This window comes from Euleptes europaea, chromosome 6, assembly GCF_029931775.1.
Source record: "Euleptes europaea isolate rEulEur1 chromosome 6, rEulEur1.hap1, whole genome shotgun sequence".
NCBI classification, from domain to species: Eukaryota; Metazoa; Chordata; class Lepidosauria; order Squamata; family Sphaerodactylidae; genus Euleptes; species Euleptes europaea.
Genome location: NC_079317.1, coordinates 55878951 through 55894882, shown reverse-complemented (window position 1 = coordinate 55894882; position 15932 = coordinate 55878951). Strand labels below are relative to the sequence as shown.

The 15932-nt window shown below is 47.7% G+C and overlaps 1 protein-coding gene across 3 annotated transcripts in view; it reads right to left on the bottom strand.

Moving 5' to 3' along the window:
- Positions 1–242: 242 nt before the first annotated feature.
- SLC8A3 (solute carrier family 8 member A3) overlaps positions 243–15932 on the bottom strand; it is a 149827-nt gene continuing 134137 nt past the window's right edge. For 2 of the 3 annotated variants that reach the window (XM_056851590.1, XM_056851591.1), the window contains exons 4-7: positions 13598–13722; positions 9505–9604; positions 2464–2739; positions 243–681 (exon numbers count right to left, since the gene is read on the bottom strand). In XM_056851590.1, coding sequence (XP_056707568.1) covers positions 305–681; positions 2464–2739; positions 9505–9604; positions 13598–13722 — 878 coding nt within the window. In that variant the 3' untranslated portion in view covers positions 243–304. The remainder of the gene's footprint in view (positions 682–2463; positions 2740–9504; positions 9605–13597; positions 13723–15932) is intronic. The other variant, XM_056851592.1, reaches the window with a different exon arrangement.

The following is a 15932-nucleotide window of genomic DNA, read 5'->3' as shown; positions in this document are numbered from 1 at the left end:
GGAGGAAGGAACCAAGTTGAGATCAACAGCAACGGAAACAAACAGGAACTTTGAATGTTGCTGAAGTTTAGGATTTGACTGGATAGGATCAGTGACTGGGATGATGTTGTTGGCTTCATTTTAATTAGCTTAAACTTTGTTTTTGTGATAGTTTTGCCCTTCTTACAGCCCAGTTGTCCTACCATCTGGGCAGCTATGGAATCTTGATTGACAGCTGTCGCTCCTTGTTTGACAACACCGGTGTCTAATGAGGTAACGGAGGAGGGGGAGCCCTCCTTTCCAATTGGATCATCTTCTTCACGGCTTAGAATCCTCGGATGTAGCAATAGGCTTCCAGGGTGGCAAACAAAATGTACAGGAGCCACAGGCTCACGAACAGCAAAGTTGTGGCAAGTCTGCACCCCATGGGGCCTCCTAGTTCCCCTCCAAGGTGAGGCCGTCTTCGGTACAGCAGGACGCTGATGCAGACAAAAGCAAAGATGGTGAACAGCGTCACAGAGAAGGCGAGACTGCCTGGAGACACGTGGAACTCCTGTCCCTTGGAAGCCCAGTAGATGGCGGCCACCGACCACGCCAGTCCAATGCCCAAGAACACGTTGACAGCATTGCTGCCTGTGACGTTGCCGATGGAAGCGTCTGCATACACGTCTTGGACGGCGGCTGCTTTGCTAGCAAAAGTGTCTGAAAGGGAGAAGAGAAACTAGGGCATGGGTAACAATGAAACAGAGAGACAGCAACGCTTAATTTGGGGCGAACAGCTATCATTGGCAAAGGGAAGATCTTGTTGGGGTGCAAAGGAAAGGGCCATCCATTTAGTCCTACTTCTTGCTAGGATAAGTGTCTGGGTTACAGCCCGCCAATGGCGCAGGGCTCCACAGGACAGAATCCTCCTGCGTGCCCCCCCTCCAAATCTGTCCTCAGAGAAAATTAGCATGTCAGGGAGAAGGCTAGGCTAGAATACGTCTTCCTGACCGCTAGCTTTCTGTGTGGGAGAAATAATTTACACGAAGCAGTATTCATGTGAGTCTCCACCTGCAGACATAAGAGCAACTGTGCTGCATCAGACTAATGGCACTGCTAGTCAAGAATCCCATTTCCCACAGTAGCCAACCAGATGCTCTTGAATGACCTGCAAGCAGAGGCTAGAGGTCAAAGCCTCCCTGTGTTGTTGTTTCCTAGTACTGGTATTCAGAGGGCTCTGAATACTACCTCCGAACATAAAGGTTACATTTACTCATTATGGCTAATTCCATTGGTGGACCTATCTTCCAAGAATTTGTCTAATTACTTTTTAAAAACAGCTATACTGGTGATCATCACTAGGTCTTGTGACAGTAAATACATTACTCTTTGTGTGAAGAATTACTTATGTCTGTTCTTGTTCTATTGCAAATCAATTTCATTGGGTGCCCCTGACTTCTAGCATTATGGAAGAAGGAGAAAAAGTTATCTTTAATACTTTCTCCACCACATATGTTGGTTTTTACATGCTGACTTTCTGTACCACTTCAGGGAGATTCAAACCGGCTTACAATAACCTTCCCTTCCCCTCGCCACAACAGACACCCTGTGAGGTAGGTGGAGCTGAGAGAGCTCTAACAGAGCTGTGAGTTGCCCAAGATCACCCAGCTGGCTTCGTGTGTAGGAGTGGGGAAACAAATCAACCAGGTTAGCTTCCCCTGCTCATGTGGAGGAGTGGGGAATCGAACCTGGTCTCCAGATCAGTCTCCACCACTCCAAACCACCGCTCTTAACCACTATACCACGCTGGTGTCTGCACCAGAATATTAAGAGCAAGAGCATTATGATACTAGCCATTTGTAAGAAACCCTCTTTCCTAGCAATCCCTAACATAGAATTTGCCCTTTTCAGTGCTGCCAGAAGTGGTACAAGTTTGCCACCTTACCGAGAACTCTACAGTCCAAGGGCAATTCATGTGACCACTTTAGGGTTGCCAGATCCCTCTTCACCACCGGCAGGAGGTTTTTGGGGCACAGCCTGAGGAGGGTGGGGTTTGGGGAGGGGAGAGACTTAAATGCCATAGAGTCCAATTGCCAAAGCAGCCATTTTCTCCAGGTTAACTGATCTCTATCAGCTGGAGATCAGTTGTAATAGCAGGAGATCTCCAGCTACTAACTGGAGGTTGGCAACCCTAGACCACTTGAAGAATGACTTGTCAAGTGATCAGCCTATCTCTTCACTTTCCATTAGGGTTGCCAGGTCCCTCTTAACCACCGGTAGGAGGTTTTGGGGGCAGAGCCTGAGGAGGGTGGGGTTTGGGGAAGGGAGGGACTTCAATGCCATAGAGGATTGTAAATATTAATACCTGGAGGATGGCAACCCTACCAGGTAGCATAGTTAAATGGGGAGGGGGGCATAATAAGTGAATGTCTTCAAGTGCTGAACAGTGGGACTGGGGATGGCAAAGTAATATGGAGCAAAGTTCCCCATCAGCCTCCCTACCTGGAACTGAAGTACCAAAAGCCACAAAGACAACAGCAGTCACTGAGTCCTTAAGGCCAATAGTGCAGCCAAAATGAGAAGCCAGGTCTCCAATGACGGCGGTGAGCATGCCAATGATCAGGATGGACACAACAAAACAAGCCCAGCCGTTGCAGTATTCAGTGGGTGGGACACAGGCAAAGAGCACCTTCCAGAAGACAGTCAGGAAGTGCATGACATAGTCGAAGCAGGAGGGCAGGCGCTCCTCCCCAGATTCATCTTCGTCTTCATCTCCTGCTGCAGGAAACGGAAAACAAGAAATACGCATTCAGTGGACTTTGTGGAAATGCTGGCGAAAGAAATCACAGAACCTCACTGCACCAGAATCCCTCAAGTAGCACAGGGATAATGTTTTGTTTCTGTACCTGAAAGGGATGGGTGTGTTTGGAAAGAAAGGCTCAACGCAAGCTACCAGAAAAACTCCATCACAGACTTTTGGAGGTATTCTCATATGGACCAATTTTGGCTACAGCTTCATATGAAGGAATGAGGCATCAGGGCTTGGTTCTTGACGACAGCTGTACCTGACTTGAAAGACTATGGATTACCTACTTTCTGCTGCCCGAGGGACAAAGAGAAATCAATCAGTCTGCTCAGGATGGTTTTTGCTTTTGAACTTATCAACTGTACAAAGAAGCCATAAACAGATACAAAATACTGTTCCCACCCCCCTTGTGGTTGATATTTCTCTACTAACAGAGCCACTAGGGGCACATACTTGCATTCAGCAGGACATCAGCAACCCTCAGCGTGGCTGGAAGGCATACAATAGAGCCACCTAAACAGGTCTGCTCTGCTCAGCACTGGTAATTCTACAGATGCAAACCATGATAGAAGAAATACAGGCTACGCAAGTGTGCAGGATACACAAATGGATCTACAGTTTTCCCATACCACACGTGGTATCTGGGACCATCATCTGACCCATCCACAGCCAAGGCACCTGCAGCAAAGCCAGGGATTTCCCCAGTGCTGCAGGAGCCAAGCAGGATAGATCCACCTCCCTTATACCTCAGGCAGCCACTGTCAGGTTGGCCAGAAATTCCAGGATGGTACCCTGGGCAGCAGGTAGCTGCAGCAGCTGGGCATGGGCCTCACCACCTTCCTCCTTAGCCCCAGAGCTTTGAGCATCAGCTGCTGACATCATCTCCCAGCGCCAAGACAACAAAGAAGATGCTAGGGAAGAGTGGTGAGAGGCCATCTGACCAGTCGGTAAACATGGAGGCAGCCAGTATAGGTTTGCCAGCTCCAGGCTGGGTAATACATGGAGATTTTGGGGGCAGAGCCTGAGGAGGGCAGGGTTTGGGGAGGAAAGGGACTTCAATGCCATAGAGACCAATTGCCAAAGCGGCAATTTTTCTCCAGGTGAACTGATCTCTATCAGCTGGAGATCAGTTGTAATAGCAGGAGATCTCCAGCTCGTACCTGGAGGTTGGCAACCCTAAGCCAGTAGAAGCCCAACCATGATGGCCTGGCTAGGGCATGGAAGGAGCCCAGCCATGAAAGAACCTAGGAGCAGCTAGGCAGGGAAGGCCTGGCTGCAAGCCTCCCAGTAACTGGCCAGTGAGACAAAAAGGGAGGGACAGCAAGGATGGATCAGGAGACTGGCAGAAGTGGTGCTCCAACCCCTGACGCATATAATGGCTCAGGCCATATGTGTGGGGCCAGGGAGGTGGGGCTGGTGCTGATTGGTGGGGGCTGGGAGGAAGCATAAATGGTGGCTCCACAACCAGGCCAGGGAAGAAAGGAGAATGTGCCACACTTTGGAGGAAATCCCTAAGGAAATGATCTCAGTACACAGTACTGAGATCATTTCCTTAGGGATTTACTAACCTTATATCAGTACACCTCCAGTTTATAGTAATTACACTTTGGAGGAATGCTACTCCAAGAAAGAGAGGGAGGACTAGAGTTGCCAGGTCCCTCTTCGCCACCGGTGGGAGGTTTTTGGGGCAGAGCCTGAGGAGGTCGGGGTTGGGGAGGGAAGGGACTTCAATGCCATAGAGTCCAATTGTCAAAGTGGCCGTTTTCTCCAGGTGAACTGATCTCTATCGGCTGGAGATCAGTTGTAATAGCAGGAAATCTCCAGCTAGTACCTGGAGGTTGGCAACCCTATGGAGGGCTTTGGTGGTGAAACCCTGTTCCCCCCTTTCTATTTTGAGGCCTGGGGAGACCCTGGGGAAATAAAGAAGCATGAGGGCTTATGGCCAGGGTTGGTGCCCAATGAGGAAAGAGCCTCACACGTGTCTTTTGAATTCTGGAGCCAGCCACAAAGCACCTACTCTACCATCATCAGGCTCAACAAGAAGTGCTATATCCAGGTTATATACTCTACAAATCAGGAATGATTAGAACTGCTTATTCTTCACTAATCTCCATCTAGTTTCTGGATAGTATATACACAGCTCCAGGAGGTATCCAAACTTGTATGTGACATGTGGACATTGACTCTTGTCCTTCCCCAAATTGGCCTCTCTTCTTTGATGTGTAGAACTCCAGATCTGCTTTGCCCCTGCCTCACTCAAAGGTGGTGCATGGAGATGTGATCTTGCCATGAATTACTGGAAGCTGATTTCTGATATCTATTAGCATTCAGGTATAGATGACTACAGCTCTGTAGTATACTTAGGGACAGTCTCTATTTATTTATTGCACTTTTACCCTGCCCTCCCTAGCCCGAAGGTCAGGCTTAGGGTAGCTCACAAAACCGAAATATGATAAAAACAATTGTATATTAAAATACAATTTAAAAATAGCCCAGACCATTCTACTAATGGGACAATAATGCCCCTGGTGGTGCTAAAATAAAAAAAATAACTGTCTGCAGCTGCGCAATTAGATGTAATCATCTCCAAGATGGTATAAATGGGGGAAGGAGCTCAGAGGTGGGGGAGGAGGAAGGATTAGGGAGGCTAGTATTTGTAGGGAGAACCACTGCTGGCCTCAACCATGAGCCTGGCAGAATAGCTCCGTCTTGCAGGCCCTGCCGAATTCTTGAAGATCCTGCAGGGCTCCGATCTCAATAGGGAGGCTATTCCACCAGGCAGGGACCAGCTGGATACTCCTTGGGCTGGGCATCTCCAGTAGGTTGTTATTACGTGAACACATGTTTCTCTGGGGAGCATTCACCCCTCAAAACTGACTACGGGTTGGGGGGTTCTTTCCACCTAGAGGACTTCTTTGGGGCTGAAGGAACAAACACTGCTGTTAGAGTAAGCTTGTTTTCTCTTTGAGGTTCTAATAGTGGGTCAAGCCAAAGTGGTTAAAGATGGCTCTGAGGTCCCCCATGCCCCACAATGCTATCAAGCTATTTGAAAGTGTGTTAGTAACAACAGAGTCGTCTTTTATGTTCTTAACTTTGTTTTTGTATAAGTACCCAGAGGATATGTTCATATTTATTACCATAGCAACAGAGACAGCTTCATGAAGAGAGTGAAGGTCAGCCATGCATTCTTATTTACTCTTTCTCTGAAGAAGAGAGTGGGCATACATTAGAAACAGAAGGGAATTGTGAGAAATCAGTTTCCTGCATAACAGGATTGTTAAACCATGGCAGACATTCATAGACAGACCTCAGGGCTGATCCTGAAGCAAGGAGAAAGATTTCATACTCCAATTACAGTTCAACATTCCTGGATTTGTTCTATGAAGTTAGCAAAATGGTGTCATTGTGAAGATGGTGTGGTGTGTGTGTGTTTCTGTAAAAAAAAAAAACACACACCCTGACCCACAGTTCCATGGCAGTGAGGGCCTGCTTACCTGGTGTCAAGACTGGATGACAGGTTTTGCCCTCATCACTTTAATGTCCCCAAGGACAAAGGGTTACTTTTCCTCTCACAAGGATCAATGGTAGTCATTGATTTATCGTGAGAAAAGTAAAAAGATGTCCTTGGTTGGCATCACTGGGCTGAGAAGTTGGCCTGGCAATCCTAAACAGAGTTACACCCTTCTAAGCCCAATGATTTCTGCTTAGGATTGCACTGTAAGGTATGATTTCTGCTCTGGTGTCCTGTTTTTTTGTTATCAGCTTGGAATTGTAAAAATAAGGATCTGGTTAGGTCCCCAGGAAGCGGCAGAAGACAGCTGTTGGGTTGCATTCATTGTGGTGAATGTTCAAATATGTGTCCACTGCTGGGAAGTGAGATGAATGTTTGGAGTAGGACAGAATATTGGATGTGTTTTTATATTATTAGTCAGATATCCCATAAAGAGTTGAAAGTTCTTCATCTTGGCTTGATCTACTTTAAGTTGTCAAAGAAGGATACTTCCTGTGTTCAGAATATCCCAACTATGCCTACTTCACTGTCATTCGTGCATGTGTGAATAGGCTATCCATAGATCAACTGTCAAAAACAGAACATTTGCCTCTCCTTTACCACAATGCATTTTCAATTAAGTCAGATCACACAGCTGCCAGTTGTCAACTAGAGAAATCATGAGATGCACATATACATCTGTGAACCCAGAGTTTCTATCAGGCACCTTTTCTGGTAGCTATGAACATACTTCCTCTGGCTGCCCTTCTTAAATTCTTTAGTACATGCAACAGCTACATCTAGGGGTGTGCATTCAGCTAAAGCTGAACTGAACCACTGCCCCGAAAAATACCTTTTTGGCATTTTTCGAGGGGGGGGGGGTTTACCAGTAAAAAAATTGGCGGCAATAAAGGAATCCTGAATAATGCCAATTTTTTTTGGCATTATTTGGGTCACCTGCCACCATTTTTCTCCTTTCCCCCTCCTCTCCTCCTCCCTCCCCACTTACTTATTGGACCCCAGCACTTCGATCCCTCCCCTGTGGCTTCTGATCTCAGAGGCTGCAGGGGACCCTGCATATTTTTTGGGTTTTCCATTATTCAGAAAAAGCCAAGTGCTATATCTTCAGCTTATCTTCTATCAAACATTATCTTCTATCAAGTAAATAAATATCAAATAAGGAAATATCATCTTTCATCAAATAAAAGCATTTCTCTCATACCCTCCCTCCTTTCCTAGTATGAGGCTAGACAGTAAAAGTGGACAGGTTTCCAATGGAATGCCGTTATGTCAACACTACCAGTTGGTTGCTCTGCATGTACTCAGCGTGAACAAAATCCTCACTACCAAGACCTGCTGAGACTCTAAGAAGAAGCTGTTCAAGAATTTGGATTTCTGGACAAAGCCTGCTAGTGTTCCACAAAGGGAGAAAAAACAAACTGGGAAAGAGAAAGGGATTGGGGGGAGAAACTGGCAAGGTAACCCTAAACAGGTCTACTTGGAAGCAAATCTCAATTGATTTCTGTGCTGTGATCTGGCTTGCAGCCACTGAATAATCCCAGCTGCAGTGCTCAACGTGGAAAGCAGAGAAGGGAGAGAGAGGTGTTGGCACGCACAGTGCCCTAAGCAAAGTTCGACCATTGCTGTTCTCTGACGTAACTGGTATGGCTGAGGATCTTCTGAAAGACAGAAGTTATGAATTGAGAATCTCTTCACAGAAAGAAGAGCCAGGGGCATGACTGGATCTCTCGCACTCCTCTGTGTCCTCTGACCACCTCTCACATCTCACTAGCTAGTCTCCTGCAAGCTCATGAATAGCAAGGCATCTGTATGGCGCACACGCTTGTGTGCCGCTCCAGCAGAAGCAATTCACAGCTGGCCATGGCTGTGGGCATGTTGGAAATCAACTCCTTTTCCATGAGGAATGTGAGGTCGCCAAGCCACAGTGTGCCATGAACAGCATGGAGACTGACTGCAGGGCTTTGCAAGGGAAGCAGCTGCTGGCATTTTTACTCCCTCTCCCTTTTATATTCTGTTGGAGAAAAAAAATACTCTTGCAGTTCTAAAAAGGAGGTGCCTAATTCTCAGCAATCAGTTCACTGAAATTCCTAGCCACAAATATTTTTTTTTTTTTTAAAGGATGCCTTACGGTTGAGAATTAAGATTTCCACAGGCACTCATGGCAATTAACAGCCCAAGTTTAGCTGAAAACAGCAAGAATTAAGTGCTCTAATCATTCAATCCTGACGCCACTGCTGAATGGATAAACATTAAAGCTGGGTAGATTAGTAGATTAATCCCCTAAAATGTTAATTAAGTGAGGGTGGGGGAGAACCAATTTTAATTGGCAGGGGCCAATTTTAATCTGGGAGCTGAGAATTAAAGAAACACATGCACATTTTGAGGCTATTTTGGTTCTGGTGTGTTACTGTATTAGGAAAGGGGGAAATGATATGTTAACTTTCTTCCAACAATGTCTGGAAGACAATAGTGACCTAGATAGATAGACCAATGGTTGGACTCAGTATAACGAAACTTCATAGGTCCATGTGGTAGCCTTTAAAGATCTCTTCGACATCCATTGGTTTGAGTCTACCAGACCATTTCTGCGGAAAGGATTTCTGCCTGTGGAGTACAACTTTCTCATCACACCCTGTCCCCTGCAGTTCAAAATGCCCCTTTCAGGAGCAGCATTTGCGGGGCTTACAGCAGGAGAGAGAGGGGAGAAAGGTGTGCTCTGTTAGCAGAAATCCCTCCTGTCCGTGGAAACACTCCAATGGATCCAATCCATTGTGAGGATGAGAAAAAAGAGAGAACAGAACATTTATTTATTTAATTAATTTATACCCCCTCTCTTACTGAACAGGAGCCCAAAGCAGCTTACATTCTTCTCTCCTCCTCCATTTTATCCTCTTAACAACATGGTGGTGTACATTAGGCTGAAGCTGAGGGTATGTGACTGGCTCAAGGTCACCTAGCAAGCCTCCATGGCAGAGTAGGGGGGGATTTGAACCTAGGTCTGCCATATCCTAGTCTGACACTCAAACTGCTACACCATACTGGCTAGCTAGTAATCACAAATAGACTGAAACCCAAAATCCCAGGTCATTCTGAAAAGCTGTGCCGCTCTAAAAGAGATGGGAAGGAGGAACAATGGCTTATTCCAGCACTGGCAATGAATGGTTTTTCTCTCAGTGATGGCTGCCTGGGTTGTGATGTGGAATCGCAGACATTAGGCCTGTCTCACCTGCACTGACAGTAATGGCTTCCATGAACTGGTCCCGCCAGGAATGTGTCCCTACAACCAAGGCCAGGTTTGTCTTCTTGATCAGCTTGTCCACCGTACTCTGTCAATGATAGGAACACACAGTGACCTGCTTGTGAGGAAACCTCTAAATTGACAATAGATTTCATAAGCCCCAGGCACATAATGTTAGTTAAGAAACAAAAAGATCAAACGATAAACGCACCAGCCAAGCAAACTTTATGACAATAAGCTGCACTGCTTTGCACAGATTTTGGCAGTTGCCATAGTGAATTAGGCCACCTCATCAATTAGCAATAACAGCTTTTTGCCTTCAACTCATTAATTCATACAGATCTTTTCCCTTTCTTAGTCAAAAGCGTTTCTCTTTTCAGGAATCTGTCTTTCTACTGAGATGTTCCTTGTGATTTTCCGGCATAGCTTCCTCGTGGGCTCTTCAACTTCTGGTAATAAATGGGCAGTTGACTCAGGAGCTAGTCTGAAGCCCTGCATGGGTGCTGTCAGCACTGGCTTCGATTTAGGTTTCTCACTAATACCAAAGCAAATGGGCTTTCTGAAAGGAAAAAAAGGCCAGGCTTTGAATGTTTGTGTGCTCATTACCCATAACTTCAATGACCTGGAAATGCTTACTTGTTGCCTTACATGGGATTAGATATGCAATATTAACATTACTGTAGCACTGTAGCCATTGCCACGGGGCAGAAGAGGTGATGGTCTTGAGGGCCTCTTAGTGTCCCTTGATGATGAAGAAAAGCAACTGGCAGCCCTTGAGTGAAATCTGCCCTCACCCCCCTGTGGCCAGATGAGAAGCGGGGATCCCTACTGTTGGGGATCCCGAGTTTGCGGAGCCGCGCCGGGTGACGGGGCTCGGCTGGCCGTTCGGCCGCGGGAGTGGGGGGGGGAGCGGCAGGGGCCCGCGCTCTCCCCCTGGCTCCCGACGGCTGGATAAAGGGGGCGGGAGGGCAACGCTTACCGGGGGGGCGGCCTGGGGGCGGCTGCTCCGAGCAGGATCTGGGGGCCTCGTGGTGGCGGAGGGAACCGGAGGTAGGCGACCGGATGCCCCGTCGACGCGCGCCCTTTCGGCCCCGCCTGTTTTTTGAACAGGCCAATCATGGCCCAGCTCTCTGGCCTCTCCACCCCGGCCGGCGCTACCAACCGAGGTGCTCGGTCTGGTCCGCCGGCCGGGTATTTATTGGGACGTGCTGCGCGTGGCTGGCCCTGTTTCCAGTCTGCTTTTAGGCCGTTAGCAGCCTGCTTTGCCTGCTTCGACTGCTCACGGCTTCTCCGGTGGCCATGCCTCCAAAACGCCTTGTTAAGGGGTCCCGGCCGGTGCGGCAGCACGCGGCGCCGTCGAGGAGCGGGCAGCAGGGATCGGGGGCTGCTGCTGCTGGGGGTGCCTCCGGCTCCAAGGGGGGGCCCCGCTCGGCCACCACGGCAGGCCGCTCAGGGAGGAGGCCGGCGGCGGCCGCCACGGCGGGAGGCGCAGGGAAGAGGCCGGCGGCAGCTGCCATGGCGGGCAGCTTGGGGAAGAGGCCGGCAGTGGAAGGAGCAGGGAGGAAGCCTGCAGCGGGGGCGCGGGCCCCGGCCAGGGAGTCCTCCATTAGAGGGCTCTCAACAATGGTGCGGCAGCTGGCCGAGGACGTAGCATGCTTGAAATCAGCTACGGGCAGCCCTGGCGCTGCGGGGACCTCTGCTTCCATTACAGGTGCACATGCGGTCAGCGGCGGAACGGCCAGGGTGGCGGCACGGAGAAAACGGGGCGGCTCTTCACCTCCCTGCTCCAGCAGCTCGGAGTCTGGGGATTCTCCATCAAGGGACAGGGGCCGGAGGAGGGGGAAGGCTAGCCACAAGGCCCGGCCTTCTCACAAGAGAAGAAGACGCAGCAGAGAGGTTTCGCACAACAGTGGGGTGTCGGGTGAGTCCTCCTCAGGGGAAGATTCAGATGGGGCTTCCGCCAGGTTTTGGAGGGCGGGAGCCGAAGTACCGGGGCTCCCTGGGTGGGTCCTGCGTAGGCGGGCGGAGGATGATAGGCTTGACCAGGAGGAACGGGGGAGCGATGTTTGGGGTGGCGGGCAGGCCATTGCAGGCCCGCCATACAAGTCCACCTGTGTTTCTGGGGATAACCCGCCCGGGATACACTTGCCCAGGGATTTGAGGGAACAAATTCTTGATGGCTATTACGTTGATGTTATATCATTGATCAAGCCAGAGATGTCGGTGGGCCGGAGTGTTAAGGCGGGGGGTCGGGAGCCGAGGTCCCTTGATGATGAAGAAAAGCAACTGGCAGCCCTTGAGTGAAATCTGCCCTCACCCCCCTGTGGCCAGATGAGAAATGAAATGGATGCATCCAACAGTGACTGGGGCAGTGGAACCACAACAGGCCACACCTGAGACTTCTTGTCTGCTCAGAACGTTGGCCTGCTGTTCTTTTCAGGCTCCCTAAGAAAACCAGTTGCCTACTGTGCCAATAACTAGCTTTAAGGCCCATATGCTACAATGAGCAGTAAGGAAAATGAAACACTGCTGTAATGTAACTGTACATATATTACAATATCTGATTTTTTTAAAAAAAATTGAGTGCAGTTATAAACATAACCCCATAGACTGAGGTGTACAATTGCTAAAACACAGCATTTGTTATCTGCTCCTCTGAATGTATACTGAAGTGATATAATGCTGAATCTTTTTGGTGACACGTTTGGTTTCTGCTCAGGTTTAGGGTTACAAGCTGTCTCACGTTTCTTCAAAGCTACGTCTCTAGAATATTAGAATTCTCTCCCCCACCCCGTACACGATTATATAATGCTCGGGTGCAACCAGATCAAGTTGAGGGACCTTGAGCAGGTCTCTGGAGCATATAAATTATCTGAATATATAAATAAAAGTGGCTCTCAAACAATGGCCTTTTATGCAAGGCTGTTTCCCTCATGGTCACCCCCCCCCCAACTGCTTCGGGGCTTATGGGCAAAATGTGTGGAAACGCATGGGGAAAACAAGGCGACCTCTGACGGTCGGAAAAAGCACACATAATCTAAGCAAAGCCCCGAAGCAGTCGCGGGGGGGAGGGGGTGACTGCAAGGGAAAGAGCTTTGCATAAAAGGCCAATGTATTTTGGACTCAGGGTTGGCTGGCTTGTTTTTTGAGTGGCCACATATCAGCAAAGGACTGTAGAGCTACCCACCGCTCTGACATTGTGGTAGCTAACCTACAGCAGCATTCGGATTGTAATTTATATACCACAGCATGATAGAACCCTGGTTAGTTGTGACAACTGAACGCGGTTATCATTCTAGCTAACCAGGGATTGTTGGTGAGGAGCAAACAAGGTTTTAAACTACTGTTTGTCACTGGTTTGCTATCCACAGTTTCTACTATTTTTTTTTGAAATTGAATTCATTCATACTCCACCTTTCTCTCTAATTGGGACCCAAAGCAGCTCACATTTTCCTTTCCAACATTTTATTCTCACAGCAACCCTATGGTGTAGGTTAGGCTGAGAGAGTGGGACTGGCCCACGGTCACTCAGCAAGTGTCCATGGCATGAGTGGGGATTTGAACCTGGGTCTCCTAGATCCTAGCCCGACACTCTAAACCACTACACCACACTGGCTCTCTTGTGATTTGCTAATTGTGATTTGCTGTGACTTCGGAAGTCACATAACCACTCACAGGCCCCTGGCTACAGAGATAGCAACACAAGGAGGACAGAGATCCCACTGGAATGTAGGGGAAAAGGCAAGACATACACAAATAAGAGTTTGCATATCACTGACATCTGGTAAACTAAACCAAGTTTGTTGCACAAACTGTGTTTAAACAAACCACAGCTTACTGTGACATCAGAATTCAGCCTCTCTCTCCTCGTCACAGCATTTTTTCCTAATTCTCCCATCTGTTCTCTGACTTTTCCCCATAGACTACATTTCTCTTTTTTATCCCACTACATCAGATTTCCCTTTCACCTGCTGTTCTCCCCCACCCCGGAATACTTTATTCCTTCCCTCCCCCTCCTCCTCTGGTGAGTCTCTTTCCTGTAGCTCCTTCTCATGTTCCCTCCCCAGCGCTCAGCACTGACCTTGAATTCGTAGGACTCTTCAATGATGACCTCCAGTTTGGGATGCTCGCCCAGTATTGGCTTCCCAATTTCTGCAATCCGCTTGGCTTCCTCCTCTTCCATTGTCAGCTTCCTTTCTGCCACTTCTGTGGGAACAGCACCAACATATAGAGAATGTCCTCCACACTCCTGACATAGGGCAGATGACACTGGACAGAAGAGCTGGGTTGTCCTCCCCACAACAGACACCCTGTGAGGTAGGTGGGGCTGAGAAAGTGTGACTAGCCCAAGGTCACCCAGCTAGCGACACGTGCAGGAGTGGGGAAACCAACCCAGTTCACCAGATTAGTGTCTGCCTGAAAGGGTGGGGAGAGCTAAAAATGGATGCTATCTACTTGTTGTAGTCAGATATTGGGTGAAACATGCATGTGGTTTTAACCAATCAATCGTTCAGCCCTGTAAACATTATTTCTTAGAATTGCTGTGCGAAGAGGTAAAAACAATGTCTAAAGGAAAAGTTAGTGGGGAGGCTATGAACTTCAAAATATGGTTGAAAATGGTAGAATTGATTGTTTCCTGTTTTTAAAAGTTCTTTTGGCTGTTTTTAATTGTGTGTTTTTTTTCCAATTGTATTTTCTACATTGGAGATTTTCTTAAGGAACAATCCAGCCCAAAGATAGGTGCATTTAAATCCACTGAAACAGCCAGTTTGAGTGTGTGCCAGATTGTGGCCTTAGTTATTCTAACATGGTATTTTATTTCTGAGGGCTTTTGAGCTGAGATGTGGCTAGGGTATTTTGTAGATAGATGAACTCCATTTCATGTGTTGTGACATTATCATGTTCGACGTTTCCCTGCTAGCAGTGGCCAATGATGTGACACGAGGGCAGTGAAACATGAAACATGAAGATGTTGCAACAGAGGCTAAGTGATCCCACATTTAACAGGGGAGAGGGAAAAAAATTGGCAGACTCCCTTCACATCAGCAGCTCAATCCTGTGTGCAACATGCAGCACCCCCCCCCCACACACACTCAGAAGATTGTTTTGTAAACTGATAACACACTTGCAGAAAAGTCAAAAACATAAAAGGGTTTATTTGAGCCGGATGGCCCTGTTCATTTTAATGTCACCCCAGGTCTTTTGCTAGTAGATGCCAATGTTCTATTTGAAAACAAGCCAAGATTTCAGAAAGAAAATATAAGCATTCAGTACTGTGAACTGACCAAGAAGTAAACAGGCTTATGTTCTTCTGTTTCATGACACTGACATAGTGCCACCCATGCTATTTGGAGGGGAGTGGTGGAAATCAACACATCAACTATTTCTTTCTCTAATTAATGCAAGAATCCTTTTCAGAAAACCTCCATGGTTGTACATATTTTCTGTGTTTGCAGTGAACAAGAGATATCCCCTTTTGGTGAGGAAATGCCTCTTGGGACTCTATTCATTTCAGAGTTCTTTCAAGTCTTTATGCTAAAGGACAGCTAAAGCTTGCTTGATTCATATGCCTGTGAACACATGCATGTCTTTTGTCCTAACTCACTCACATTGTAGCTTTTCTAACATTTAAAAAATGGGCAGGAAGATGCAGGTTAGGGGATTTCATGTCTTGGGATGAAGGAGGGGGAAAATGTCCTCAGAGTGAAGGGTGTGAAAAGTCATGCCATGCGTGCCCTTACAGGATAGGGAGGGACAACAAATCCAGATAGAAGAATGCATCAGAGGTATCAGGGGCATGTGATGCAGCCTATAAGTGACCCAATATTAGATTGGGCTGTGGACGTGTCCGAAAGGTAGTTAACACGACGAGGAATTTCAGTAACATAAAATGGCTAGCAAACTCAGAGGCAAGGGGTGGTATTTGATTACAACATTTCAGGAGTTCCTTATTTTCCCCAGATCATTTTGGTCACTGTTTGAAATGGCCAGATGTTCAAAATAGGCTTGAAAATGGCCAGTGCATTCCCTGAGGCCTCTAGGCCTTCCATGATATGGGGGACATTATCAGAGTATAATACTCCCAGAAGCCTCTGTCTTTACTGTGCCCATCTGGTGCAGATTGGATCCTTCCCACACTCACCCATGGTCATCCAAGGGGAACTGCACGATCCTAGCTGGGAGGGGTGTCACAGACATTTATGCATCTATGTTTGTTAATGAGCTCAGCAATGCCATTGATTGTGCAGAAGATCCTAAGGATTCACATCCACTCTCTTGGTGCAGATCATATTCCCCCCATAATTCACTCCTTCTTCCCAGTGGGCCTTGCACCTGGTGCATCCTGTGCCCATCTCAGTGAAAATAGGATCTTGACCACCAGCCCAGTCCCGGTGGAAAGTAGTGCAAAGCAAGGG